Genomic DNA, 27,187 nt, shown 5'->3' on the forward strand with positions numbered 1-27,187 from the left:
TCATTCTCATCTTAAAGCAACATATTTTTATACTACTGTTTGCATTAAACTGATTTTTTGTCTTTGTGTTCCATTAAAGTGCTACTTCATTTTCTTATTGTCGAAGTTGTCATAGTAGAAGAAGTATTACAGTTTTTTTTATAGGATAATAAATTTACCCAGGTGCGCTTCTTCTCCCTTGAGTTCTAAAGATCCCTAAATGTGGTGACGGATCATCTATGTGCGATGTTTGTTGATTGTTTTCAGCATTTTCTCCTTCTATTTTGTGTTTTACGAGTAAATTCGAATTTAATACATCTTGTCGACTTTCTGTTGCTTGTAGCAATATAATAAACAACAACCAGTTCGGTTTCAGGCCTCGTCGTTCAGCTGAACTGGCTGCAACAATCTTTATCGACACTGTCAAATTGAAGGTTAACGATGGCAAAAGGATCGGTGCCGTATTTGTAGACCTCACAAAAGCATTCAACATGTTAAGTCATTGAGAACTACTGTCAAAATTAACCAGTTTTGAAATTATTGGAGACGAACACGAGTTATTTACAGATTATTCGTTTGGTAGATTTCAGCAAGTTCAACACAAAAATTCTTTGTCTGATGAACATCCAGTCAATATTGGAGTACCACAAGGGTCAATTTCGGGCCCACTACTATTTATTATGTTTGTCAATGATCTTTGTACCGTAGTGAAACACTCTGAATTAGTCAAATATGCAGACGATACTGTTTTATTTGTTGCTTGTAAGGACTTTGAGATCATAAAAACCCGTTTTTCATCCGACAGGAATTGTGTACTTACATGGTGTTTGGAAAATGAACTAATTTTAAATCTTGGAGCAGGAAAAACTGAAGCAATGTTATTCGGTTCGAAAAATAGCCTCTCTAAACAAAACCGCTCATTAAACGTAAATTACGGCTACCAAACTGTGAGGGTAACATCCACGTATAAATATCTTAGTGCACTTATCAAACCTTCATTGATTTTAAGCAGCAACTTTGATTTAACGTATCAAAAAGCTTCTGGTAGATTACGTTTACTATATCGCATTCGACCGCTGATTACAGAAAAAGCTGCATTGGCAATTTTTCAAACAGTGATTCAACCAGTAGTAACATATTGCAGATTTGTTCACCTTAAGAATTCTCAGACACAACTACTTAAACTACAATCTTTACATAGACGAGCAACTTCAATTATTGGAAATTAATTCTTGACGCCACCTGATACTGTCAATATGATACAAATGCGAGCTTGTAATGTCATTCCCTGTTACTTGGACAACGATGTGTGTGAAAATTTGAAAAATTACTTCACGAAAACAAACCACACAAGAAACCAACATGTTCGCGCCAAAGATTTAATGATATTCATAAAACGTAAAATTGCCGTTTCTTTTATGATTATCATTAAATAAACGGCAACCCGCGGCGTCGCATACCATTATGCTTTGAGCTGCTTCTATATTCAAAATGGAGGATTGTAGTACCAACAACAGTTCATCCAGACGGAAAAAGAAAGAAGGTTAGTAATTTCCCCCGTCCTCGTTACTTTAATTTTTTGTTAAAAATAGGTTAAAAGTTGGTTTATGGTACAAATAAGTGTTGGCTAACTTCGTATTATTAGCTAATATATATATATACATATAGAGTAACAATGTGTTCCAGCAGGATGTGTAGCTAAATGTTGCTATAGTTTACGTTATAATTAACGTAAACTATATATATATATATATATATATAATAGCTTATAATACACATAGCTAGCTAGAGCTAGCCAGCCTACCAGTTCACCTTACCCTTCACCCTAGCTACATAGTTTTCTTTAGTGCATAGAGGGTTAACAACAAAAGGCTATAGATAGCTTACAGAACCAACATTTTTAGCCAATAGTGAATAGTTATATACTTAGCTGGCTAATGTAGAAACAGTAGACTACCCTTGCTAAGTCCAAAGCGTAGCTTTTACATGTATATATTCCTCCCACTCAAGCGCCGTAGATTAGTGGTTATAGCTCTCGTACTCTGTGCGGGAGACCGGGGTTCGATTCCTCTTGACGGCGATTCAACATGGGCGAGTGAATGTTACCATAGCCCCGGGTTAACCCAAGCCATGTGAGGGAAATTGGGAAGATGGCACACTGTGTGGGCCGTTGGATGTTGCCGGGAGTTGTCTAGTAGAGCGCGGGCTCTAATTGGGTCTGCGTAGCTCAAAATGAGCATTAAATACTCTAGGACTCTCCATCTACGCCATGGCCCCTCCTGGAAATAATAGACAGGGTATATCCCTCGATATTTGTGAGGCTAGCCATATGAATATAAATATGCACATTTATCTATCTATCTATATCATGAAACATTGACTGTTTTAACACTTGTGAGTTGATGCTTTGACTTTGTAGATTAGGGCAAAATTTATTCAGAAACAATAATAAGAAGTGCAAGGTTTTTGGTGCAATTTTGTGTTTTCGTGTGATGCTTTTAGCAGTAAGCATAAGTCATTATAGCTATATATTTGTAAAGTGTTATTTGTTACGTCTGCAGGGGCACACATTGTGTATATATTATAAAACTTTTTTAATTTGAATAGCCATTTTTTGGTTGTGGTGTGAAATTCATGTGGGACTTAAAATTGGACTGATAAATTCAGACTAATTCTATATATATTTCACATGCTTTTATATTGTGCTTTTTTATGCCCATGCATAGATGGACACTGTGAATTGTGAGTTATAAGGTGTGTTATTTTTTAGATACACTTGCTCTTTTGCAAAAATTGTTACCTCCCAAAGTCAATAAACACAAAACTCCAAGAACGTTTGAATATAAACGATCTTCGAATACAGGCAAAAGGATATACAAACCGAAAGTTCAACCAAGAAAGAAATATAAAAAAACGACTGGAAACTTGCAAATTTCATCAACAAAAGGTATATATATATATTTTTATGTATATAATTTAAAGCTAATGCATAAAATGAAAATTCATTTCATGAAAAGTTGTAAAAATGACTGTACTAAGGTTTTTTTTTGTCTTTTTCTAGACATTCCGTTTGATGATGAAGATGCTTTAATATATGAAGCAGAAACTGATGGAAATATAGATTATTTTGTTTCAATGGATAATAATAAAAATTTGGTGAAAGATAATGGTATGTATCAGAATTGAACTATACACCGACTTCTTTCCATTATAATATATGCATGTATCTATGTATATTTTCTTCCTTTAGCTGAACTTAATTCTGTGCATGAATGTTTACAGACGTTAAAAAGACTTCTTCCTGCCCCAAAAAAGCGTCATAGAAAGTCATGGTTTCATCGTGTAATCACAACACAAAATCAATGGGCAAGGATTCGTCCAGTGATTAAGGATGTAATGCTATCAAGGGAAGTCCCAAAAGGTGTTTGCAACATATGTCAGGAGCGAGAAGTAGTTATCAAATGCAACATGTGTTTAGAAAGTTTCCTTTGTTACGTATGTGATGATATTATTCACACATCAAATCCTGTGCATGACAGATCATTCATAAGCAAGGGAATTACAACTACTTTATCACCATTAGAAATTGTAGATGACAACTTCGAAATCGTGCAAACAGGTTAATTAATATTTTTAAAATTTTTCTATGCACATAATTGGTTATGTGGTGGAATTCACATTTTTATTTATAGCAAAGAATGAAATGAAATAAGTTATTAGATATACACTATTTAAGAATACACCAAAATGTCTATAATTCCTGAATTTTGGCATATTAAAATTCATATTTCTGCTCTATCTTTTTTATAACATGTTTATAATTCTAGAAAGATTCCCAAAAATAAAGTGCTTCAGTTGTTCCAGTTGTGGCAGTAAAAACCTGGTAAAAAGATGCAGTAAAGATATGTGTGCAGTGATCATTATGCATGGTGCATATCAGTCTTTCTAATTCAATATATATATATATATTTCTCGCTTAACATGACAGATTACACACTCTAAGACATTTGAGTCATAAGAAAATGTTTAGAGCAAAACTTCCAGTTATTACCTGCAATTTAAGAAAAATTGTGTGACTAAAAAGTTGCGACTGGAATCAGCAATTTTTATGAATAATTAAAGAGATTCCTTATTCAATTTTAGGAAGGTTTGATTTATTCAAGTTTTCACAATTCTGTGAAGGTTGCCGAAATATCATGGATCCATTTGATATTGAGTACCTTCTCAAATGTGGTTACTGGCCTGGAACACCTCTGTCATCACCAAACTATATCATTGATGAGAATGTATTCATTGTCTGGGATGCTTTTCGAAAACGCATGCCAAGCAGTTCTGAAAAATCTTTCCTCATGTGCTTATCTGATCTATCAGAAGAAAATGGTCGGGTGAGAAAATTATAGCAGTATTGATTACAACATTTATTTACGTATTTGAACTCCTTCCTTTTGTTTTAGTTAAGAGTGTGTTAAATTTCCTTAGTATATATATAGAGAGAGTGGTGTCATTAGCCAAATCACTTTTTCAATGTGTTTCAAAAAGTGAAACTTTTGGGTTTATGAGAGAGATAATATACAAGGCAAAAACTGGCTTGAGTGTCCATCTTGTGAAGTGAATCAACATAGCTGCCATGTTGATGGCAATGCAAAATTATATAGATACAAGTCTTCTGGCAGGTAATATGTGGAAAATATTGGATGTAAATAGGTCTTAAGTTTGTGACGTAACTAACTATTCTTAATTGATTTGCAACATTCTGTATTTACAGAAGAAAAAGGCCAACGTTCTATGTGAATGGATTGTTCTCATCTAATGACAAAGTTGAGAAGTACATAAGAAAAATATATGGCGAAAAAAGAGGCACAAAAAAGGTAATTTTGGTTCACATTTTCAGTATTAAGATTATTTCATGGGCATAAAAATTGATTTCAGCATATTTTTTTTTTAATCTTCTTGGTTCTTATATTGTGATAGATTGAAACTGATTATCATTGTGGTGGTGTTTGGAATGCAGCAAAAAATGCGAAAAAGAAAACAAACTCTCTTGACGAAACAGGTATTGAACTGGCTTCGTGTCGTTACAGAATTGCGCATGTTTCATGTGCGCATGTTTCAAGGAGAACTTTTTGGTTACCCGCTGTATTTAATGAAAACATTTATGGCTGAAAAAAATGTAAAGTTCTGTTTTGCTGATGTAATGTGCAAGTTATGGAAATTTGTGAAACAACATGAGCCATCTCTTCGGTCTTTGTTAAGACCAGCCTTATCAGTTATGCATGCGAAGGGTCATGCCCTAAACTGCCAGGTAATTTTAAATAAAAATTATGCTTTCAATTTACTACTGTTATGTTAAAATATTGTTGGCAGTAACAATGCTATAATGATTAGTTGTGAAGTTAAATTAAAAATAATCTGTAAATAGATATTGTGGAGTGGTGAATGGTTAGAAGGCACCGGAAAGTCGACTGGAGAAGAAACTGAACAAGTGTTTGGTTATCTGTCAAGATGTAGAAATACGACTAAGCACCAGACTCCTGAGAGTAAGAGTACATACTTATAAGTATAACTCTGTGTTTGAATAACTTATGTTGCTTATACATTCATTTTTATGTATTTTTAAGATCGTGAAGAAACAATAACTGAAATGGCAATGTTCTGGAATAAACGAAAGATATTAAATATTATCAAAGAACTTAGTAGGAGGTTTTTAAAGGTAAAAGACAAAAAATAGCAATTGTAAACCTAAAATCTTCTCGGCCAGACTAAATCCGAATTTTTTCCTCAGCAACTTAGCCAAGATAAAAAAAATGTTACTTTTAAAAATATTATATTTTTTACAGCCGTTTTCACTATTAATCATATTGTACAAGTAATATTTTATTAGTATTTATTATATTTAGTGCAAACATGACATAGTCAAGGCCGACGATGCTCTTACAAAAGTAAAACAAGACACTGGATTACATGAAATGGAAAAAGAAGTGGATAAATGGATCAATGACATGAAAGTATCAGCTTCTGGTAACGTACTTTTATATTATTATCGATTCCTTGAGTTTGGGCTGGAAGAAAAGCAACATGAACTTCAAAGGCTTCTGAATATACCAGCTTGTATAGAATCCATTCTGGAATCGTATTCACTGCTTAAAAATGATATATGGAAGCCGATATATCAAAGAGAAATTGATAAAGCTTTCATGGTAAAAGTGTCTTGGGGAATGCAGATCAAAAAAATTGCAGGTTAATTGAAAAATTTATTGTTAGTATTATGTACACAAAAGTTAGTGGATTTTTCTATGAAATGGGGAAGCTCTTGTTTATAATAAGAACCCAGGGGGCTCTCTATTTAAAGTCACATGCTAATTAATATTTAGACACAAGTAAAAGACGTCATGTTGTTAGAGCGAAGTTTGGTGTTGCTGATAAGGCATTGAAGGAATTAATCGTTGATTACTGCCGTGTTTATTCAATAGAGAACGTTGAAGAGGTATTTAGATGTTGTGAGACCGGAGAATTTCCTTGGATTGGTATCTCATCCAGAGGCGAACCTTCAGGTATTATTTATTAAACTCAAAAGTTTAAGTCAATTGACTTTTGGGTAACAATGCTATTATAGCTGGCCTAATCGTACATTTTCACTTTATTTATTCAGCTACTGATCGCCAACTGTGTGCTGAACTGACACAAAAAAAACGTCGTCTTGTGGAAGAACGTGAATTACTTTCAACAGATATGAAGAGTTGCATGAAGTATTATTGTTTAAAAGTCGAGACTTTAAACAGCCGTATTAAAGACTTTGGTAAGTTTTCCTCAGCGATGCTGCCAATTTTGCTTTACTTGCAAAAAACAAAGGATTTCGAACGTCCTCCGTCCATGGACAATTTTTAAAAATCTTTCACTCGTATGAGAAGTAAATTTAATTATTTTATCAATTTCTTTATTCAGAAAAACAAATCTCACAATCAGGAAGCATGAATGATAAAGAGGATCCGCACGATTTGGAAAATGTAAAGTTTTTACTCCTCCCACTATTCATTTCGGGAAAGTGTAACGTCGAGTAATCACAATTTTTTTTTTTTACTTAGAGTCAAGCCTTATTTGGCGAATTAATTTTAATGAGAAAGGGTCTACTTTTCTATCAAAATTGTCTTGAAAAGGCTGTGTCCGTCTTTCAAAAGTGCATTAATCTTGGTAATGTCGAAATATTACAAAATTCAGAAACAGAAGGCGATGGAGACGAATATGATTCTGAGGACGACAACGCACGCGACAACGATTTTGACATGTTGGATAAAGAAAGTACTTCCGACGTAGAAGAAGTTTATTTTCCGAATAACGAGGTCAACAGCGAATTTGTACTGGCCGTTGGAATAGAACTTGCGCAAGGCTACAAGAAAGACCCCTTGGTTGTAAAGGAAGATAGTCACACAAAAACATGCATGTGTCCGTTATCTTTGTGCCAAAGTCTTTTAAATAACGCAAACGGGAGTAACGCTTGTGTAGTAATTTCTTTAATTATGGGCTACATGCTTACTAAAAACCCGACAGTGTTTTCGAATCTTCAAGTAAATCATGATTCGTCTTGTTTTTTGTCTATTTTTTGTGGAGCAATCGAAGTTGGGAATTACTTGTACACAAAAAACTCAATGGAAGGATTTCTCACTGTTGTTGAAGGATTGGATATTCTGCCTGAATATTTCAATTTAACAATTCAGGAGGAATTTAATTGTAACATGGACGAAAATGATAATTCGTTCCTGAAATACCTACGAGAGATACAAGTTACTGACACTAATAATTTTGTAATAACCGTTGCGCGCGGTAAATCCATGTGTTGGACAATAACGAAGGACGGTATTTTTTGCATTGACTCCCATCGCAATGGCTGTTACGGCGGAAAGGTTGTGAGGTTAAAGTACATAGATGATCAAATCAATACTGTAATTTTAGATATTATTTCTGATCCTTTTTTTTACTACTGTAGCATTGAGGTGTCATAAATACAATTATCCAATCAAAATTCTTGTTTTCCTTGATTTATTTTACAATACATATATAATAAAGTTGTATCAAAAGGCTCGTACTTTGTTTGATTTGCGCGAAATTATGCAAGAATTAGTTAAGTTTGTATCACGCCGTCACGGTTTTAATTTAATCCATACACACGGAGAATGTCGTACAGAATACAAACAAAAGGCTCGTACTGCGTTTGATTTGCGCGAAATTATGCAAGAATTAGTTAAGTTTGTATCACGCCGTCACGGTTTTAATTTAATCCATACACACGGAGAATGTCGAACGGAATACAAACAAAAGGCTCGTACTTCGTTTGATTTGAGCGAAATTATGCAAGAATTAGTTAAGTTTGTATCACGCCGTCACGGTTTTAATTTAATCCATACACACGGAGAATGTCGAACGGAATACAAACAAAAGGCTCGTACTACTGTTGATTTGAGCGAAATTATGCAAGTATTAGTTAAGTTTGTATCACGCCGTCACCGTTTCAATTTAATCCATACACACGGAGAATGTCGAACGGAATACAAACAAAAGGCTCGTACTACTGTTGATTTGAGCGAAATTATGCAAGTATTAGTTAAGTTTGTATCACGCCGTCACGGTTTCAATTTTATCCATACACACGGAGAATGTCGAACGGAATACAAACAAAAGGCTCGTACTACTGTTGATTTGGGCGAAATTATGCAAGTGTTAGTTAACTTTGTATCACGCCGTCACGGTTTCAATTTAATCCATACACACGGAGAATGTCGAGCGGAATACAAACAAAAGGCTCGTACTTCGTTTGATTTGAGCGAAATTATGCAAGAATTAGTTAAGTTTGTATCACGCCGTCACGGTTTTAATTTAATCCATACACACGGAGAATGTCGAACGGAATACAAACGAAAGGCTCGTACTACTGTTGATTTGGGCGAAATTACGCAAGTATTAGTTAAGTTTGTATCACGCCGTCACGGTTTCAATTAACCAATCCATACACACGGAGAATGTCGTGCGGTACATATAAAAAAGGCTCTTATTTTGTTTGACGCCAGCGTGTACATCAATGTTCGCAACGAAATTGGGTCTTAGGTAATTTTGTTCGTTTCACAACCTCAATCTTAATTCCTGCTGACGTCAGCATGGATTATGCTCCCGACGTCGCTGGTCATGGCGTTATTTATTCCACTATGCGGATTTTTAAAACATCGTCACCCGCCCTCCACATCTCCTAATAAATAAACCTTGCACCCTGTGCTAAGGAAATTTCTTTGGGCGGTGCTGTTTTGCCACTTGGAAAAATGTGCAAAAAACCGCCATTTTCCGAGAAGATAGAACATGATAGTAGGCATATTAGGATAAAGATATGTTAGACAAATACGACTAAATAAATTACTTGTTCATATTTTTTATTTTGATTGTTTTAAACTTTTTTTACAATATTTGTTAAAGTTTCTTGAAATCTTTTGCGCAACTCTCAAACCTTCTTTTATTTGCGCATCAGTAACACCATGCACTCGACGGAAGTGTGTATCAACCCTGTCGTAATACCTAAGGCGAAGAAAGAAAAATATATCAAGAAGATTCGATATAAAATTCGATATACGATATACAAACACTACAAAACTAAGTAAGTGTGCAAAAACTTACTTTGCACATAACTTGCATGGTAGCGGCTTTGACGTGGTTCGATATATTGTAGTCAGGTGGGTATACATTCGGACTTGTCGTGATTTGAAAAAGAAACCAGGTCTCCGTTTCACACGGTGGACAGCTTCCAAATGTCTGTCAATTCTGTCACCCATGTAGTTGCAGACAAGGAAAGGGCATCGCACTTTGTATACCTTTCGTCCATTTGCAACATATAATGAAACAGGGTTTTCGTGACCAAGATGTGACAATAAGTCTCTTGGAATCTCGTTTTTTCTAGTGTTGATAAATTGCAGTGCCTTCAGATAATCTGCGTACCTTTAAAGAGCAAAAATTTGAATTAATTTAATGTGATAATTTGTAAGTTGCCTTTTCCACTTTCGCACATCCTTGTCTTCATTAGTGTAAACTAACCTTATCGTGTCACAACCAACAGGTATTTCAATTCTGTGTTGAAAAGGTTGCCCTAAAAAAATTAAATATTTAATTAGTTCAGTGTTGTTGTTAAACACAAAGAAATTAACGAGGTTAATAACACTGTGACCTATGCCTTCACTAGTGATTTTGTCCATATGAAATCCACAAGCAAAGCATCAATTAACACACTGAAATATAGTACAAAAGAAACAGTTAAGAATTTTACCTGGGTAAAAATTTTTATCCCCTGTGTATTCAAATTTTAAGCACTCAACTTGTTGGTCACGTGCACTGCCACTCATTACTGAATTGCTTGTTATATTTTCACTAAACGATAATGAAAAATCATTAATATGTTTTGATCAGTTGCTCAAAATTTCAGAATAGGCTTGCGTATAATGAGTAAATGCTGAACAACAACAGACAAAGCTACACTTTCATATTGCAGTCTAAACTCATGCTTAGTTTCACCTTGTTTAAAAATACTATTTTTCAGAAACACGAGACCTAAATGGGAAAAAACTTAAAGAAACATTGCCAGCTTTATAGTTGGGAAATATAACAAGACCTTCTAAATCGTACGTACATGCAGCTTATACATGAATTAGAGAAACACGAGGCTCAAAATGATTAAAAAACTTTGAAAAATATTTCAGTCGCAAATAAATGATTTTTTAAGAAATATTGAGCACGCCTTACAAAACTAGTTTTTTATAAAAAAATAAAAAAATACATGCGCGCTAAAAATGGTCTTTTTATCCTTCATATCATTTTCAATACACAAATACTTTAAAAAATACTTTATCTACAAAGTGCTTTTAATGCATCATTGCATTGTTCAGATATTGTGAACATTCCATTTGCTGAAATAACTTCAAGCTTGTAAAGTATGGTAATGGATGATCCTGGTCGAACTAAATTTTTCCATAATATTTTGGCATTATAGCTGTTCGCATATTCTCTTTCATTCACTTTATTTAACCAAGCACCTTCTACTTTCCTTGCTGACCATTTTGCAACTCGAAAAAGCCAAAATTCTTCTGGATCATCCGGTTGGGAATACACTGGAAAAACATCCCCTACCTGGATTTCTTCTTTGGAAATCACTAAAAATATGAAATCAGTTGAACAAGATCGTTATATGAATCGCAGTCACACTTCAGTGAACTTGCATTAGTGTATTTCGGATTTAAAACAAGGGACAGACTACAATTATAACATTTTAATTAATTAGTTTTTTTTTTGCATAACAATCAACTTCTTAAGTAAAATACATAAAATATAAACATACCAGATAGTCCTTGCACAAAAGATGAAGCTATAAAAAATTAAAATAAATCATTGCACAAATGCAATTTTTAAGTTCACAATGAAGAACCAATTATCAATGATTAATAACGAGTTACAAAAATTTCTAGTTAAAGTATTTATCATTTCTTCTTCAAATATATATTTATTAAAATAATAGAAGATAGGATTAATTCTAGCTATACCTTGAGGAGCATTATTTGCTTGTTGTTCTGTACTCTCTGATTGTTGTGGTACTTCATCCACTTGCTGTTCGTGGTTACTGGATTGCTGTCCACTTTCAAGTTCTAAATTACCATCACCTTCCACATCCAAAAGGTGTTCAGGTGACTGACTACCAATTTCAACATTGCTGTTATCATTATTGTTGGAAGAATTGTAATCTGTATCCCAAAAATATATATATATTTAATAAGTAACAATAAAAGTGAGACACTAATAATAGCAAAAAGACTTACTTTTAAAATGGCCACGCACAGCTCTCATTAAAAAATCTCCGTACTCCGTCTGGTTGTCTGTAGTTCCAAGAAAACTCTCTGAAAATCCAGGTGTAGCATAAGAATCAACTACTGTGTTCCTTTTACCCTTGCGAATGTACACAACAAAAGAGTTATAGTTGTGTTGCTGATTGAGTCCGAGAAGCTAAATGATATTAATTATGCTCTATAATCAATAATAATAATCATGATTCAAATATGTTTAAATCAATGAATCACTTTTCATAACTGTGCAGACACAAAAAATGTGGTGCATAACTGGCATATTTACTGGTAATCCAAACAAAAGCCATATACGAAAACAAAGTTACAATGTCAGAAAGCCAGAACATATGCTACACACCCTTTTCTGGATAATGTTTTTTTGTGCAGTCACATTTGTTTTTCCAACTGGAATAGTCTGGCTTAATGTTTTCTTTTTATCAAACACCTTGCCACAAGATTTACAGTTCTTGCGGCCAACTTCATTTTTTTCATCGCATTCAAAACATTTCTAAATAAATAGGATTAGAAAAGACAGACTTGCTACAACAACAGTTTCTCAAATTCTATATCAAGCATTCTTATTCAACATTTTTTGCTGAACTCGGTATTTACTGAATTAGGCAGTATGTATCAAATCATCACAGAGCTCGTCCATAAAAATATGAACAAAGGAAAGATAAAAATACTGACCTTAAATCTAATGGCATAGTGAACAGAAACTTTTTTTCGATGATTTTGTGTTGTTTCTCCATCTAAAAGACGAAAAGGATAAAAAATGGTTAAAAATGGTTAAAAATTGTTTATCTTATCAACAAACCATTTTGGTGTTTGTCTTGAGAAATATTGGCAGCCCCTCTCTACTAAACTTAAACATAATCCTTTTACTTTTTTACTAAAAAAACTCCACCCGTGGCACAACTTCGTTTACTTGTTTTTTATAATTTACAGAACATATTAGCTACATTGTTAGACATGACATTATTAAGCTGTGAAACCAAGAACATACAGAATTTTTTTTAAAGGAACACTGTATTAGCTTTCAACATCCTCATACCGCAGTTTTTTGAGAACTGTATATACGCCAACAAACTAGGTTCATTATATACACCATCGCTATGGATCTACCATTATGTTTTTTATCAAGATTAGATGAAGGACTCTTAAGATACAAAGCTCAGTGTCCTGCTCTTAATAAAGTGTTATGTAAGTAACATTCCTGTAACTAGGAAAGTCTAGCACACACAATTCCACATCACACAATGTTTTTTTTTAACTTTTCAAATGGATGCAGGCTTTTTTAAGTGAAATTTGGAGGTTTTTTAAAAACACCAAACTTACCCAAAAGATTCCCAAGTTTTTATGCCTTTTTATGGTGAGTCGGCAACCTTAATAGCAAAGTAGGTACGCAAAAACATAGATTAATTTCATTGTGACGTTATTTGTTTACTTTGTAGCGGTAAGCTCTTTGGCTCTGGAATTTGCGTGGTAGGAAAAAAGATGCTAGAATTTGGAGAAGAAAGGTCTTTTCCTGTCATTTTTTTGTTATGGGAACATCGTTTGAGGTTTTAAACTATTATCGAGTGTGGATTTCTAATTTATTCGAATTCAAGTCCCAACAAAACAATGCCTTTGTGTAACGAAATGGACTGAAAATAACTTTGCTTCACCTAGTGCCGCAAAAAATTTTCCTGCCACACCAATGCCAGAGCCAAAAGAGGCTGCTTCTGGAAATGTAAGCAACGGAATTCATCTATAAAGTCGCAATACACCTTTACAATAATTCAATTGTACATGAATTCCTACGGCTCTTCATCGTTTTACAATATTGGAAATGGAGGTAAAAAACGTTTTTCTATAAGAGTTTGTTAGAGACGAAAGCGTGTTTTCTCAAGTTTTTTAACTTCTTCGTATCAATTTCTTTCAAATTTTCAGGAAACGTTAATAATAATAAGATACAACTTATGTGTACTTTTCATTAAAAACAAAAGGTGGCAAGAAAAGTTATCACGAAAGAACGTGTTTTCTCCTTAATAAACTCTTATAAAAGTGTGATGTTTACCTCCTCCGATGGCAAAGTAAACTGTGATGGAGTGTTAGTTTTCCCGAATTATCGTAAAAGGTGTATTTTCAAAAAGGCTGCTACGAGAGAGAATTGAAAAGAATGAAACAAGCAAAATAAGTCCTGCATTGCACTAGCATCAACAACAGTTTCATACTGAAAATTTATTAGAAGTTATTGGAAGTCTAGCTAGCTAACTATCCCCAGTAAAACAGAGCTTTCTGTAAAGGATAATTAAAGGGCTTCTCTCTACTAGCTAGTTAGCTACAGCAGCTAACTTCAACAAAAAATATCTAATTCTTTTGCTAGAGTGGGTTTAATACGGTAACTTAATTAGGTAGTAAAATAATAGCAAATAGGTATGAGCATTTGGTGAATCAGACAGTAAAAAATTAAGGTGAAAAGCTGAAGAATGAGAAAGCCCCTCACTTCAATTCACAATAAAGCTCAGCCTTTACTTGTTGCTTCAATCATGAAAATTTTTTTACCTTTAGTTTTATTAGCAGTCGTTTTATTAGAAGACGTTGACGTTGTCATTGTGGATAAGGATTCATTTTCAGATGCGGTAGACACACGTGAAGCCATTTTGAAAGTTCCTGTTCCTTTGGACATGCTTTCACTTGTACGGCAATATTCAACACGGTTAGTGATGGATGTAATAGCGCACACGGTTGTTGATGAACGTTATTATAACTTTTTAATGATAATCATAAAAGAAACGGCAAATTTGCGTTTTATGAATATCATTAAATCTTTTGGCGCGGATGGGTTGGTATGTTTAGCTTTAAGTGCATATTTGATAAGAAGTCGTCATGGCACTCTTGATTGTTTAATTCATCCTTTCTGTTATGATATCACAATAATTGTCAATAAATCGTCTTTATCTCATCTCAGCTCCTTCCATAACGACGATTGAGCCTTTATCTGTCCGTTTCGAAGAAAAACAAGAACAAGGTATAATTTTTCATTCTATGACCTGTCTTATAAACAACCATTAAAAACTACAGTTTTCTTTTGATAACAGAAGACCTTTAATGTATTTCTTGTGACGTACTCTACTTTTAATTTGTTTATTTATAGAACCTGTCTGTAGTAAATTGCCAATAACAAGCAAAAACGATTCACTAGGTATGTAAGGTTTGACTTGTTTACCGAAAAAGTATGCAATCCCTCCTCATTTGTAACAACGCTGCGTAAAAATTTTGCTCCTAAGATATGAGCGTTTGATATGAACATATATTGAAGCGTGCAAGTTATGAAGAAAATATCGACTTTATTCTCTGTACATGATTTTTGCGTAACTTTTCTCATTAAACTTGTTTCTATCTAGCATTAAACAGGATTTAATTTTTTAAAGAAATTTGCCACTTTTGTTTAACTTAAAATTTATGCTTAAGAAATTTGAACTTAAACAGTGAGCAGAATTTTTAACCTAAAAGGATTCAAACAAAAAACAGTCCGTAATAAGAACATTTTCTAATTGTTTGTAAGTAGCAGGATATTCTAAAAAAAATTATTTTGTTAATTTTTATTTACAAGAAAATATTAAGTATTTTAAAGGAATTTTTTACCTATAAGTTTTCCGCAAAGACATGTCGCGTAAGTAACTTGATAATACTTGAATCTGTTGAGCCATAAGGATTTTCTTAGTAAAAAATGCATAGTATTATATTATTTTAGCCTTTCAATAGCTTAGTGTAAAGAATTTAATTTATCTCCCTGAGGAAAATCATCATTTAAAAGTTTTTTTCCTTCTAGAATGTAGAATTGAAGATTTGGATGGAAGTGAGGATGAAGATAAGGAGGATGAGAATATGGATATTATAATTACACCATGGAGGAATGAGTCACATTTTGACAAATTTGAATTGTGGTTGGTTAGCCCTGATGGTAAGCGAAAAAATAAACGTGCTGCGAAACAACATTCCAGACAAGTGCAACTGATTTTAAAGGACACCAGCCAAGATTCATACGAATTATCCGTTCTTTTTGACCGCATGAAGATCAGGAATCAATGGTTACTGAATTTTGAAAAACGGAGAAAAGCTGGAACTATAAAAAGTTATCTCCATTCTCTATGTCATTTTTACAAGTATATTTTGTGTGACACACCTGTGCTTTTCAAAGATTTCGTTAAGGACTGGCCAAGCATGATAGTTATCATGGAAAACTGGATTGTGGAGTATAGAAAGAAGGCCAAAAGTGACAAATGGATGAAAGATTTGGAGCAGTTAGATCAGCTCATAACAGCTGAAGAGGTCAACACCTTCGATAATTCAACACACGTATCCAATTGTCGCAGGAATATCAAGGAAGTGTTGGCCACTGGTAAAGTTCCAACATTCAAGCAATTTACCTCTGTTCGAGATTATATCTTAACTTATCTCTGCTTGGATAACGCGTCAAAGACCGGTGCTTTGGCTAACATGACAACCAAAGAGTTCATGACGGGGAAAATGGAAAATGGAGTATATATTGTAAGTGTTTTTAACCACAAAACAATAGCGACGTCGGGACCAGCGACAATTTGCTTCACTGCAAATCTATATAAAGAATCATCGATATTCTTTCAACATTTCCGAAATAGGCTAGAAGGCCTAGACGACGAAAAAGGTTCTGCCAACAACCCGTTTTTTACCAGCTGGAGCGGAAATAAAATGTCTTCTTCAATGGCCACAGGCCAGTTGAACTCATTTTGGAATAAAGCAGTGGGAAGGAGTTTGCTGCGACCACGTCTTAATGCAACACTAGTCCGCAAGACGTGTCTCACTAAAACTCATTCTTTGAGGCCAGAGTTGGAGCAACAGTTGGCAAATTTAATGTGCCACTCCAAGGCAACAGCCAGACGGTCGTACTTTCTGCAAGAAAAGTCAAAAAATGCCGCAGAAACAAGTAGGGAGCTGAGATCTGTCCTACGCCAAACTGGGAATAACGTTGATGTGTCTCTAGAGGATGCCATTAAAGTGCATTTTGCAAAGGAGATAAGTGATGGTAAAATCACTCTGACTGTCGTGAAAGAAAAGTCAACATTGCATCCGAGCTTTTTTAATCTTACCTCACTACAGCTACGAGATAAAATTCGTTATTTCATCATGTCGAAGACGAAGAGACAGAATAACGATGAAGTTAGAGAAAAAGGTAATAATTTGAGACATAGCATTTTAATACGTTTTCACAAATTGATTTTTAGTTTTCTTATTAAAATTTTAACCTGATTACGCAATTTATTATTATCCCATTCTTTCTGCACATTACGTTATAATTCCCCTGTAAGCTTTACGTTTTCTAAAAAACTTAGACTTTTAAAAAAGAAAGTGACTACTATTAACCATTTCTTTCCCAAAAAATCATATTTTCAAAACAAATGTAATTTACAAGTTTCGCTGCGTTGTCTCGCGTGGCACTTGGAGACTTAATCTTGTAAAAAATATATTCTGCTTTTAGAAAAAGTGTCCAGTCACTGTAGTCACTAGATTTTGCTTTTCCAAAATAATAATGACAAACTGCCGTACTGGGGTAACAGGCGTAGGACTCTTGGGGTGTATTAACTTCACATTGCTAATCATGTTGTTCTCCGTCAATATACCTTTAATATTTTGTAAGTGAGGCGTTGAAGTTGCTTTTCATATATGGTTAAAATAAAATGAAAAGATGTTGCGTCAATAACTCAGTTATACTTAAATAATACACATTTACATACAACCCTGTTCTAAATAGCTTTTAAAAGGAAAATTAAAACGGATAACTTTAAAAATGTACATAATTAAAATAGAAAATTAAACATTTAGAATTAACAGTGCACGAACCAGAAGCCCCTTTTAACGATAACAAGACGTATGATATACGCAAACAACCTCGCGAATAAAGTTTACAAAAAGCTGTCTATCAAATTGGGATTTTTGTTACGAAGTTAGACACGACATATTTTACTATTCAGATACGCAATAATATTTGTTACACACTTATTTTTCAAAATTGATTTGTGAGATGGGTCCGTCTTGGGTGAACCGACTGACAGGAAGAAGAAAGACCACAAACCCACAAACCCCAAAATTTGCGAAATTCATTAATTCAGTTAATTCTGCCTACATTCACTTTTAAAAAGTTTGGTGGAAACACTTTTCTTTACTAGTTAGTTAAACAAGTGTTTTGAACACTTGTCTTATCTTTTTAAAAAAGAAAAAAGAAAAAAAAAGTAAAAATAGTTACCAAGATGAGATTCGAACACACGACGACTCCCGTGTCGGTGCTCAGAGAGGCAAAAATTTCCATTCTTGTAGGACACATTTGCGTTTTAATACAAGCTCACGAGCTTGTAATGAAGCTCTGATCAGCGACAATACATCGATTTCGACGTGTGAAACGACTTCATCCTTGGAACTAGAAGAGATAGGGTGAAGTTTTCCAGCGAAGATAACCAATCAATTTGGGGAAAATTTGGAGACCTGATAACAGGAAGTAAATTAATTAAGGAGGCAGATATTCGCAGTGCAAGCAAAGCTGACAGAGTTGTGAAAGATTTGATCGAAAAATACGGTGTAACCACAATAGTGATGAAAGTTCGCACTGAGAAAAAGAAATTTGCAAAGGACAATGCTAGTTAGAACATTAGTATATTTCCCAGCATGCATATAGAAAGTAGCAATAAAAAAATATAATCAAAAAGTGAAATTTATTTTCCCACCAAATCAATTCCCACCAACAAAATGTTTCTGATCATTTTCTTAATTTACCATCCTCTCATACACCTCTTTCGTGTAATACGCTTTCAGAGCTATTTTTAACTAATGAATATCTAACTGTATGTTGCAACACGATATATTGTTATTAATTTTCAACATTGTATTAACAAATGTTCCCGATAATTATTCGGTTAGAAATAATAATTCAAGTAAACGTTTGTGTTTATATAAACATTTCTGTAAGGAACTTACCTTTTTCCAGCATTAACATATTGTTCTGCCTTAGAAACTACTATTCACGGCGTCTCTGACTAAATAAAACACATTTAACATTACAGTGTCTATTATGGCGTGTATTAACCAACATATCAAACTATTCTTAGATACAGTATAGAGAAAGATGTTCTCCCACAGGACATTCGTAGGTAGTACCAAAGATGTTACTCTGAAGTAATTGTCATAATGTTAGCAAAATAAACTGTAGGAGTCGATATAGCTACATACAATGTTCTAAAACTAATACATTAACTGCTGTTCTGGCAAGCACCGCTTACGTAGGGATGGTAATTAGTAAAAATGGTGCAGATTTTCCGTATGTAAACAAAACAAATTCATATAAGTCCACAGCCCATGGATAAACCCACGAATTTGCCCAGACCGGACGTTTTTTATGTTTCCGTAGCACCGATCTTCTTGCGCGCAATAATGTTATGTGCAACACATCTGTCTTGTGCATCAATGAAACAACGAAACGCTATAATTACTAATACGCCACGTACAAACTTCTTGCGGGCACCTCCGCTAAACATTAAGACAGACTAACATGTGGAAAACATACATAGAAAATACCCAAAAAAATGTAAAAGTCCGGTGGAACAACCACAATTTGTTAACTAAAAACTCGAACCTGCAAATGGCACATACTAATGACTACCCCTCAAATAATTGAGGAAGAAAGAAGCTTCTTCAATGGTTTTAAAACAACAATGAACTTGATGATGTCAGCAGAAATGAGGAACCTTCACAAAAATGCTGACGTCAGCAATTTTCCTGTCGTTGTGTCATCATAATAATCACCTATACCAACTTTCTACCTACGTGTCCTATCTATGAGGAATACGGGAGTTGGTAAGATAAAAAATACATAAAAACAAGTTACATACGACTTATCCACAAAATAGGGGGCAAGAATATTTCAACTACTTGTTAAGAACTGACAGAAAATTAACTTAATTCATTTATTGTAGTACTGCACGTTAATGAACAACTGGAAACCTATTGAAACAAGAATAAACTTGCGCTTTTTAAGGTAACAATTCATCCAGGGAATTGCTCCTGAAATCCAAATTTCAAAATTGGGTCTTTTTGCGCATGCGTCAAATCGAGCACATTGATATAAATTGTAACAATTTTTTTCTTGAATTGAGTTGTGTGAATTGTTACTTCTCTTTAAACAACTGAACCGCATTGTGTAATTACATTTTTTAAGAATAATTACACAAAAACGCCTTAAATTTTTGCTCCCGAAATTCAAATCAAATTTTTTGAAGGCAAAAACTCGAGAAAATGCTTATAATTTTTTTTCAAAAAATATTTACTATTCCATTCCATCCTTTAAACATACCCCAGACCCACTTTGTTAAGAAGCAAAAGGATTTAAACTGGTTTTGTAGTGTTTAAAGATGATATGAGAGTTACACTGAAAAAATCAAACGCTATCGAAGTCGCATTTTACATCAGCGTACGTAACACATACCCGATATTACACTATGAACTTGACTCAACCAAATTTATCAAAATTTTTGTATTTTTCCTAGATAGATATGATAAAATAAAGGTGGAATGGAGTGGGATTCTATCATTTAAGAGGGAATAAAGCAAGCTAATATGGGACCAAAGGACAACTTATGGGGGTCAATGTAGCCCGAGAAAATATGCGTGCTCCCGAAATGCAAACGCTTTGCGCACTTCTGCTCAATTTTTTTTGTAAATGTAAATTATAGAAATTTTTAACTTCAATTCCATCAAAGAGGCATGGAACTTTCTTTTTGGCACTTAACAGCCACGTATTTCCTACTACAGAAGATGCTAGATCGATTTAAAGACTGATTACGAAATTTGCATTTCGGGAGCAATCCAGCAATTTGGTGAATCTAAAGATAGATAGATTAGATAGATTAGATAGATTAGATAGATTAGATAGATTAGATTAGATAGATTAGATAGATTAGATAGATTAGATAGATTAGATAGATAGATAGATAGATAGATAGATAGATAGATAGATAGATAGATAGATAGATTAGATAGATTAGATAGATTAGATAGATTAGATAGATTAGATAGATTAGATAGATAGATAGATAGATAGATAGATAGATAGATAGATAGATAGATAGATAGATAGATAGATAGATAGATAGATAGATAGATAGATAGATAGATAGATAGATAGATAGATAGATATATTCACAGTTACTCTCCTGACCGAAAACAGTACCGAATCCTACTGTTTTAGGTTACGTTTTCTACGTCGGTTACCTTTCCTACGTACGACGGTTACGTTTCCTACCCAGCAGTAGGTTACGCTTAGGTTACGTCGGTTACCCACGACATGGCGGTTACGTTTTCTACGTCAACGCGCATGTGCAAATATTAAAAATAAATCATAAGGGCGGCTTGCGGCGTGAAAGATACTCTCAGTTAAGGATTGTTGTTGTTGTTTTTTAATCATATCAATCAGATATAAGAAACAGAAAAGCTTTTTTTCTTTGGTAAGTTTTATTTTGTCATTTAACAGTTTTAAATGTTGTAAATGCTTATGTAAATATATTTTTTGTGGGCAACCAAAATGCATAGCTAGCTAACGTTTTGTAGCTAGTAACACCCCAAATAGCAATCTGAACTTTTTAGGTTTGTTCAATGAAATAACATTAGTAGAATTAAAGAGCTATAGCTATGGTCATTCAATAGCATTATGTTTCTTGGTAGTCTTTTTGTGTAGTTAAGTATATTGCTGTAGTGTGTTTTTATATAGTCCTTATTCTCATGTTGGTATTTTGATATGACCTCTGAGCGTTTGTTTAAAAGCTCATTTTATTTTCACTAAATTTATTCTTACTTATGTTTTTCTTGTTTCTTTAAAGACAATAGCCATGCTTGAAGTTGTTTTTCGAGAGACTCACACCTATTTGTTTTTAAAACATTTTGTTTATTTTTCTCTTGTTTTTTAAAAATAATGACCATGCTTGAAGTTGTTTTCCTGGAGACCCCACACACTTGTTTTAAACAACCAGTGTTGTTTATAGATATATTATTCCTAATCAAAATGATATCAAATCATAACAAAAGCTGTTATAAATTATTGTTAAAAAAGTGTGTTGTCTGTTGTACCCATGCTTTCAAAGAACTTATATCACCGGTTTTTATTATGATAATTTAGTTAAGTACACAATTAAGCTTTCTTTTATATCACACTGCAGTTGTGCTTTGCTCAAGTATTTCATATATATTTTACATTGTCAGAATAAAAAAAATCATTTTTCAAGTTGGAATTGTCAAAGCAGGTCACAAGAAAAGTAGGAAGCATATTTTATCATGAGTTTGGGTAATAGTAAGGTAAACAACAGTCTTTTGTGTGTATACACCTATTATATATATACTATTATATTCCTTCTTCTTGTTCTTAACAGTATATTTTTATTTCTAGGAAGTTTTGTATCGACAATTAGTGAAAATATATACGTGTAAAATTTCTGCAAAAGTCAATTTGTGAAAATAAGTCTTTCCTGCAAAAAGGTTTATTTGTTAAAATTAATCAACATGAATTTTTAGCAAAACAAAAAGATTTCTGATTCTTGTAGGCAGCTTTAATTAAAAGCTATATAAATCCCAAATAATTTATAAGGACCTAAACTAAAATTGCAAACTAATTCACTGCAAAGCAAGTTGAAATTATTCGTTTCAAACATTTATTTCAAAAATAAATTTTTGAAATTTTTTAAAATGACTAATTTGTGAAAATTATTCTTTACGGAAGGTAATTTTTAATATAATTAATATAAACTGGCTAATATAATTAATATTATTAATATATTTAATATAAACTGAATTATATACAGAAATATCATATTCCACATATTATGGAATCACACAATCCATACTCACATCATCATCATCATTCTCGGCTTAACGTCCGTTTTCCATGCTAGCATGGGTTGGACGGGGTATATTAATGACCCTCTTCCAATCTGATCTAGACTGTGTTAGATCTAAACTCAACTTCCTTTGTATCAACTCACCTTTTTAACATATTTTAAAACTATATGTAGCTGTGTGGATGTCTTTTTAATACAGTTGGCACAAAGTGTGTGAATTTTTTTTTGACAATGGTAAATATATGTGTATACATTTTTATATAGCGAAATCTTCAAGAATCATTTGTATTGGTTGGTACCATAACAGTTATTACAAGGAATGGGACTGATGGCATGGCCTATCCTATTATCTTGGGAAAAAAATGGTAACAATTGGAAAGTAAGTATGGCACACATTGTTACTTATTATAATTTTTTATAACAAAAATAAGGAAATTTTCAGCTAGGTTTTTTGTCAAATTTTATAGTGATGTTGATAGTGACATCAGGGTACGAAGTAAAAATGTTGAGGCGCTTCATTGCAAATTAAAAGTCATTGGAAAAAACGATGAAAGTCTTTCTTTTATTGTCAGGTCTATAATCAGGTTTTGATATTGTTTGTTTCAGGTTCAAACATCGTCTACGTCAAATAGTTTAGAAAGGTATGTTCATTTCTTTTTTAATATGTACTGAAATTGCTGCATAACCATCTAATTTAAGATTAAATTATGAATTGAAGTTGCGCATATAAGAAAGAGTCTGCAGCCTTAACTGTTACTAATTTTAGATTCCTTAAATTCTTTTATCCTTGCCTTAGTATGTTGATGAGAGAAAATATCAGGTTGAAGAAGAAAATTTCAGAGCTCGAGAACCAACTTTCAACAGACTCTACAAGCTTACCTATAGAAAAGTATGATTTTTACTGCCATATACTATTTACAACATGTAGATTTTTGTTTCTCCTATCTCCTTTATTCGAATTATATTTTAAATGTATTCAAATTATTATTTGAAAGTAAAAGAGAAAAAAAAATTGACTAAACCAGAAATGCCAACAAAAATATTCTGCAAAAGCTTCATTCTGCCGAAAATCTTAGTTTAAATGTAATATTTTCCTGCGAAATTCAACTCGTGCAAGACATATTGCAATTAAAATACTAAGAAGAAATTTCTGTTTCCCACCGTTTTCTTGCAGTCTCAAACTATGTTAATTTAATTGTTTGAATTGTTTCATAGAAACCGCAAAAAATGTCCATTACAGTCATGTGATAGTTGTGTTACAAATTTATCTCGGCACATGATAGAAGTACACTATTGGCCCCAGAGTAAGGCAAAATATTGCGTTGGCATATACGGATTGAGGAAACCAGGTGTTAGGTTTTAGGTTGTCGAAACAAAAGAATGAGTTTGCACCTCCAAGACGTCCACAAACTATCAAAAGGACCTTACTATTATAGTATGTTGAAATTAGCCAGGGTGTGTGACGTTGCATCAAACAACGAAGTACACATATGACATCCATCCCTGCCAAGCATGTCGCCACTGATGATCGCCACTGATCCGAAGTAACAGATTCGGATAGTGACATGGAAGATGACGAAGTGGTTGACTCTGCTGAAATTTTAGAGAGGTTTGTGACATATAAAATTTCAGTTGATGGAGGGAAGAGTTAACAAAAGAGTGCTATTCAGTCAAAGCAGCAATTGAGAGATATTTGGGCAGCTTTGGATTCCTCATATCCCAGTGATTTAGTCAGAAAATATAAAATTCGCGACACCTTTTTGACAACGTATGCCGAAAAGATAAAGGAATACAAAGCTTTAACCATTAAACGGTATATTTTGTCACTGCCACACTTCTATGACTTTCTCCTTACTGAGGAGATCCATCTACCTGGAATAGCACCAGATATGATTTTAAGGATGAAAGTTAGTGTATCTCGATGGAGCAAATCTAATAATGGAACGGTAGAGATACAGCAGCTTGAGAGACAGATGGAGGAGCAACAAGTGCTTATCACGCCTGAGCAGATCCAACGGTATGAGGAGTCTGCCAGTGCAAAGGAGGCTATCTCGATAATTAAAAATTTTCGTAGCCCTTACCGAGAAAACACCTTGTCTCGTCAAGAATATGCGTGTATACGGGATTTTCTCATAACGGAAATAACTATAATTAATTGTCAGAGGTCTGGCGTACCTAGCAACATGAACATCGATGAGGTGAAGGCTGCTGTATTTCGTGATGGTAAATATATTATTAAAGTAAAACGTCACAAGACATTTAGGAAACACGGTCCTGTTAATCTGTGTACGAGAGAAACCTTGTACCAACAGCTCTTAATTTTTTTCGATTCAATTCGCAGTACACAGTGACTTTGAAAATGTTTTTGTTTCATATAATGGCAAGATTTTAGAATCTGGAGCAATATCGAAACAAATTAATAGCACTTGGAAAAGGTCCGGTGTTTATGGTGAAAACGATCCGCCAGTGAGGAAAAACATCACTTCAAATATATTTCAAAAGTCTGGATCCACCATCATTGAAGATAAAAATCCAAGTGAAGCTTTATATGTTGCTAGCCTGTTGACGCACTCTGAGAGCACCTCAAAAAATACTACCGTTTGATAGAAAAGGAAAAGTATGCCCTTAAGGGTACAGCTGCCTTGGAGGAAACTTTCAACAAACGTGGCAAAACAAATATTTACGAAAAAAGAAAACGTGGACTGATGCCGAAGTCGGGGAGTTGGAGACTCTATTTAAGCAGTTTTTGACTGCGAAATCTGTCAGAATTGGCGATGTACGTAATCTACGTGAAAAGTTTATCCATCTTATTCATTTGTCTGATAGGCAGATTTTAGATAAATTGAGAAGCTACTGGCGCTATAGAGTCACGGAAGAGGAGAAAGGTAGGTTAAAACTATCGCATTTTTCTTCTTATATGTTGTATTGGTGACTTTTATTTGTTTTACGTTAGTATAAATATAAAGATTTTCATGAAAATTGTGCCTGTTTTTTTATTAAATTTAAAAGAATTCATTTCCTATCTTTTAATAGATGGTAATGATGCTGTTGACAACTCATGCTCCTCTATTGCAACTGAATACAAACAATCTGTGTCAAAAGGAGGTATGTTTGTGTTTTGCTACTTGCTAGCTTAATTGATTTTGAAAAAAGCGCTGAAGCTTTCACAGGCAGAAACTCGCGAAATGCAATTTTTTTGTGAAATTTACAATTCGCGAATATTTCTGTTGCGAAAGTTTATGCACTTAAAGCAGCCCGATCCAATATTTCTTTAGTTAAGGCTTAATAGTGTGTGGTGTGCTCTTGTTGCGAAAACACAATTTTGTTTTTGATATAGTAGATAAGCATCATGGTGAAAACGAAGATGTTGACGAAGAAAGTGAAGATGATGATTATGAAAATACAGTTTCTGGGAAGGAAAAAATTTTCTCGAATGTTGAAGCTAACATCATTGTCGAAAAGTGTGCCGAGATCATTCGTTCTGGACCAATATCCATCAATAGAGTAGAACGTGCACTCGAATCAAGCTCTGTTGGAAAACGTGTACTACAAAACTTTGACATGTCGCAAATACAAACAAGGCTTACATATGAGCGCTTGTAGTACAGAAAAAGTTCCAGAAGAAAGTGTCTCTAAACTGTTTTATTTCTACCTTTACTGTACGAAACATTTAACTATAATTTGGTGTAGTTTCGCACACTTTTAATTATTTTTCCCACTATTAAACGCTCCTCATTGTATGTATCGAGAATGTTTTCATTTTCTTTGAATTCTTATGGCACGTTTTAATTCTTAACGGTGCTGAGACAAGAGTATGGATTAAAATAAGTACCATTTGTTAAAAATAGTTATATCGTTTTGCAGTATACAAGTTATGTTTTATGTGCATCACTTGACATTTTTATGTATGTTATTTTTCTATATATATATATTTAGTTATGCAAAAACAATGAACAAAATTTCCGTAATTTGCTACATTATTCATCATTCACCCTAACATCGTTTGCTTATAACAAAAAATGTGTACCTTGTGAATCCTTATTACATTGCCTTTATCGTTATGAGTGTTATGAGTCGCCGTTAGGGAGAACTGCCATGTGCCTAGGTGATGCCACGTAACTCGTGAATTTTTTAAATAAGTAACTAAAAACAGTCAATAAATGCACGATTAAGCGCCCTTGATGCTCGTTAAGGGGAAATAGGCGTTTTGAAAAAAGAAGTATAAATGTTATACTACCGTAGGGGACAAATATTAAATGGGGTTCCTAACCGGAAAAGGTGCCACATCTAGCTAAATTTAGTACTTAATAAGTCGGTTAGAAATCACGAAATTATAACGAAAAGTATCAGCTAAACTCCAGGAACGGTCTATTTAATTTTGCAACAGTATTCTGTAAAGTACCCTGCAGTAAAGAGCGGGAGTGTCCTCATCTGTTTAAAACAAATTGG

At 33.7% G+C, this 27,187-nt stretch overlaps 6 protein-coding genes across 11 annotated transcripts; 4 read left to right on the forward strand and 2 right to left on the reverse strand.

The window, feature by feature from the left end:
• Positions 1–1,353: 1,353 nt before the first annotated feature.
• Positions 1,354–4,154, forward strand: LOC130648699 (uncharacterized). The gene is made up of 5 exons (XM_057454766.1): positions 1,354–1,522; positions 2,750–2,926; positions 3,041–3,148; positions 3,230–3,598; positions 3,807–4,154. The coding sequence occupies exons 1-5, from the start codon at positions 1,471–1,473 to the stop codon at positions 3,926–3,928; spliced, it is 828 nt and encodes a 275-aa protein (XP_057310749.1). The 5' UTR covers positions 1,354–1,470; the 3' UTR covers positions 3,929–4,154.
• A 253-nt stretch (positions 4,155–4,407) lies between these two features.
• On the forward strand, positions 4,408–8,007 carry LOC130648685 (uncharacterized). Of its 2 annotated transcripts, XM_057454753.1 has the most exons (10): positions 4,408–4,652; positions 4,745–4,847; positions 4,951–5,281; positions 5,399–5,516; positions 5,598–5,689; positions 5,877–6,216; positions 6,351–6,530; positions 6,629–6,775; positions 6,922–6,983; positions 7,062–8,007. In XM_057454753.1, the coding sequence occupies exons 2-10, from the start codon at positions 4,822–4,824 to the stop codon at positions 7,974–7,976; spliced, it is 2,211 nt and encodes a 736-aa protein (XP_057310736.1). In that variant the 5' UTR covers positions 4,408–4,652; positions 4,745–4,821; the 3' UTR covers positions 7,977–8,007. The 2 variants fall into 2 exon arrangements, with proteins under 2 accessions (XP_057310736.1, XP_057310731.1); XM_057454748.1 differs by having other exon boundaries at positions 4,408–4,847.
• Positions 8,008–9,375: 1,368 nt separating this feature from the next.
• On the reverse strand, positions 9,376–10,628 carry LOC130648708 (uncharacterized). 2 transcript variants are annotated; one of them, XM_057454787.1, is made up of 4 exons: positions 10,277–10,628; positions 10,048–10,099; positions 9,634–9,951; positions 9,376–9,534 (listed from the first exon to the last, which is right to left on the reverse strand). In XM_057454787.1, the coding sequence occupies exons 1-4, from the start codon at positions 10,350–10,352 to the stop codon at positions 9,393–9,395; spliced, it is 588 nt and encodes a 195-aa protein (XP_057310770.1). In that variant the 5' UTR covers positions 10,353–10,628; the 3' UTR covers positions 9,376–9,392. The 2 variants fall into 2 exon arrangements, with proteins under 2 accessions (XP_057310770.1, XP_057310762.1); XM_057454779.1 differs by having other exon boundaries at positions 10,048–10,616.
• A 143-nt stretch (positions 10,629–10,771) lies between these two features.
• Positions 10,772–13,037, reverse strand: LOC130648721 (uncharacterized). 2 transcript variants are annotated; one of them, XM_057454807.1, is made up of 6 exons: positions 12,531–13,037; positions 12,199–12,348; positions 11,817–12,000; positions 11,544–11,741; positions 11,342–11,368; positions 10,772–11,156 (listed from the first exon to the last, which is right to left on the reverse strand). In XM_057454807.1, exons 3-6 carry the CDS (start codon positions 11,842–11,844, stop codon positions 10,852–10,854), a joined length of 558 nt encoding a protein of 185 aa, XP_057310790.1. In that variant the 5' UTR covers positions 11,845–12,000; positions 12,199–12,348; positions 12,531–13,037; the 3' UTR covers positions 10,772–10,851. The 2 variants fall into 2 exon arrangements, with proteins under 2 accessions (XP_057310790.1, XP_057310782.1); XM_057454799.1 differs by having other exon boundaries at positions 12,199–13,037.
• A 7,921-nt stretch (positions 13,038–20,958) lies between these two features.
• LOC130648759 (uncharacterized) lies at positions 20,959–24,384 on the forward strand. 2 transcript variants are annotated; one of them, XM_057454850.1, is made up of 5 exons: positions 20,959–21,355; positions 23,003–23,117; positions 23,345–23,379; positions 23,535–23,627; positions 23,954–24,384. In XM_057454850.1, the coding sequence occupies exons 2-5, from the start codon at positions 23,058–23,060 to the stop codon at positions 24,099–24,101; spliced, it is 336 nt and encodes a 111-aa protein (XP_057310833.1). In that variant the 5' UTR covers positions 20,959–21,355; positions 23,003–23,057; the 3' UTR covers positions 24,102–24,384. The 2 variants fall into 2 exon arrangements, with proteins under 2 accessions (XP_057310833.1, XP_057310841.1); XM_057454858.1 differs by lacking the exon at positions 20,959–21,355 and having other exon boundaries at positions 22,448–23,117.
• Positions 24,385–25,608: 1,224 nt separating this feature from the next.
• Positions 25,609–26,523, forward strand: LOC130648736 (uncharacterized). Of its 2 annotated transcripts, none has more exons than XM_057454819.1 (2): positions 25,609–25,843; positions 26,076–26,523. In XM_057454819.1, exons 1-2 carry the CDS (start codon positions 25,711–25,713, stop codon positions 26,339–26,341), a joined length of 399 nt encoding a protein of 132 aa, XP_057310802.1. In that variant the 5' UTR covers positions 25,609–25,710; the 3' UTR covers positions 26,342–26,523. The 2 variants fall into 2 exon arrangements, with proteins under 2 accessions (XP_057310802.1, XP_057310809.1); XM_057454826.1 differs by having other exon boundaries at positions 26,079–26,523.
• Positions 26,524–27,187: the final 664 nt, after the last annotated feature.

Source organism: Hydractinia symbiolongicarpus, chromosome 1 (genome assembly GCF_029227915.1).
Source record: "Hydractinia symbiolongicarpus strain clone_291-10 chromosome 1, HSymV2.1, whole genome shotgun sequence".
Taxonomy (NCBI): domain Eukaryota; kingdom Metazoa; phylum Cnidaria; class Hydrozoa; order Anthoathecata; family Hydractiniidae; genus Hydractinia; species Hydractinia symbiolongicarpus.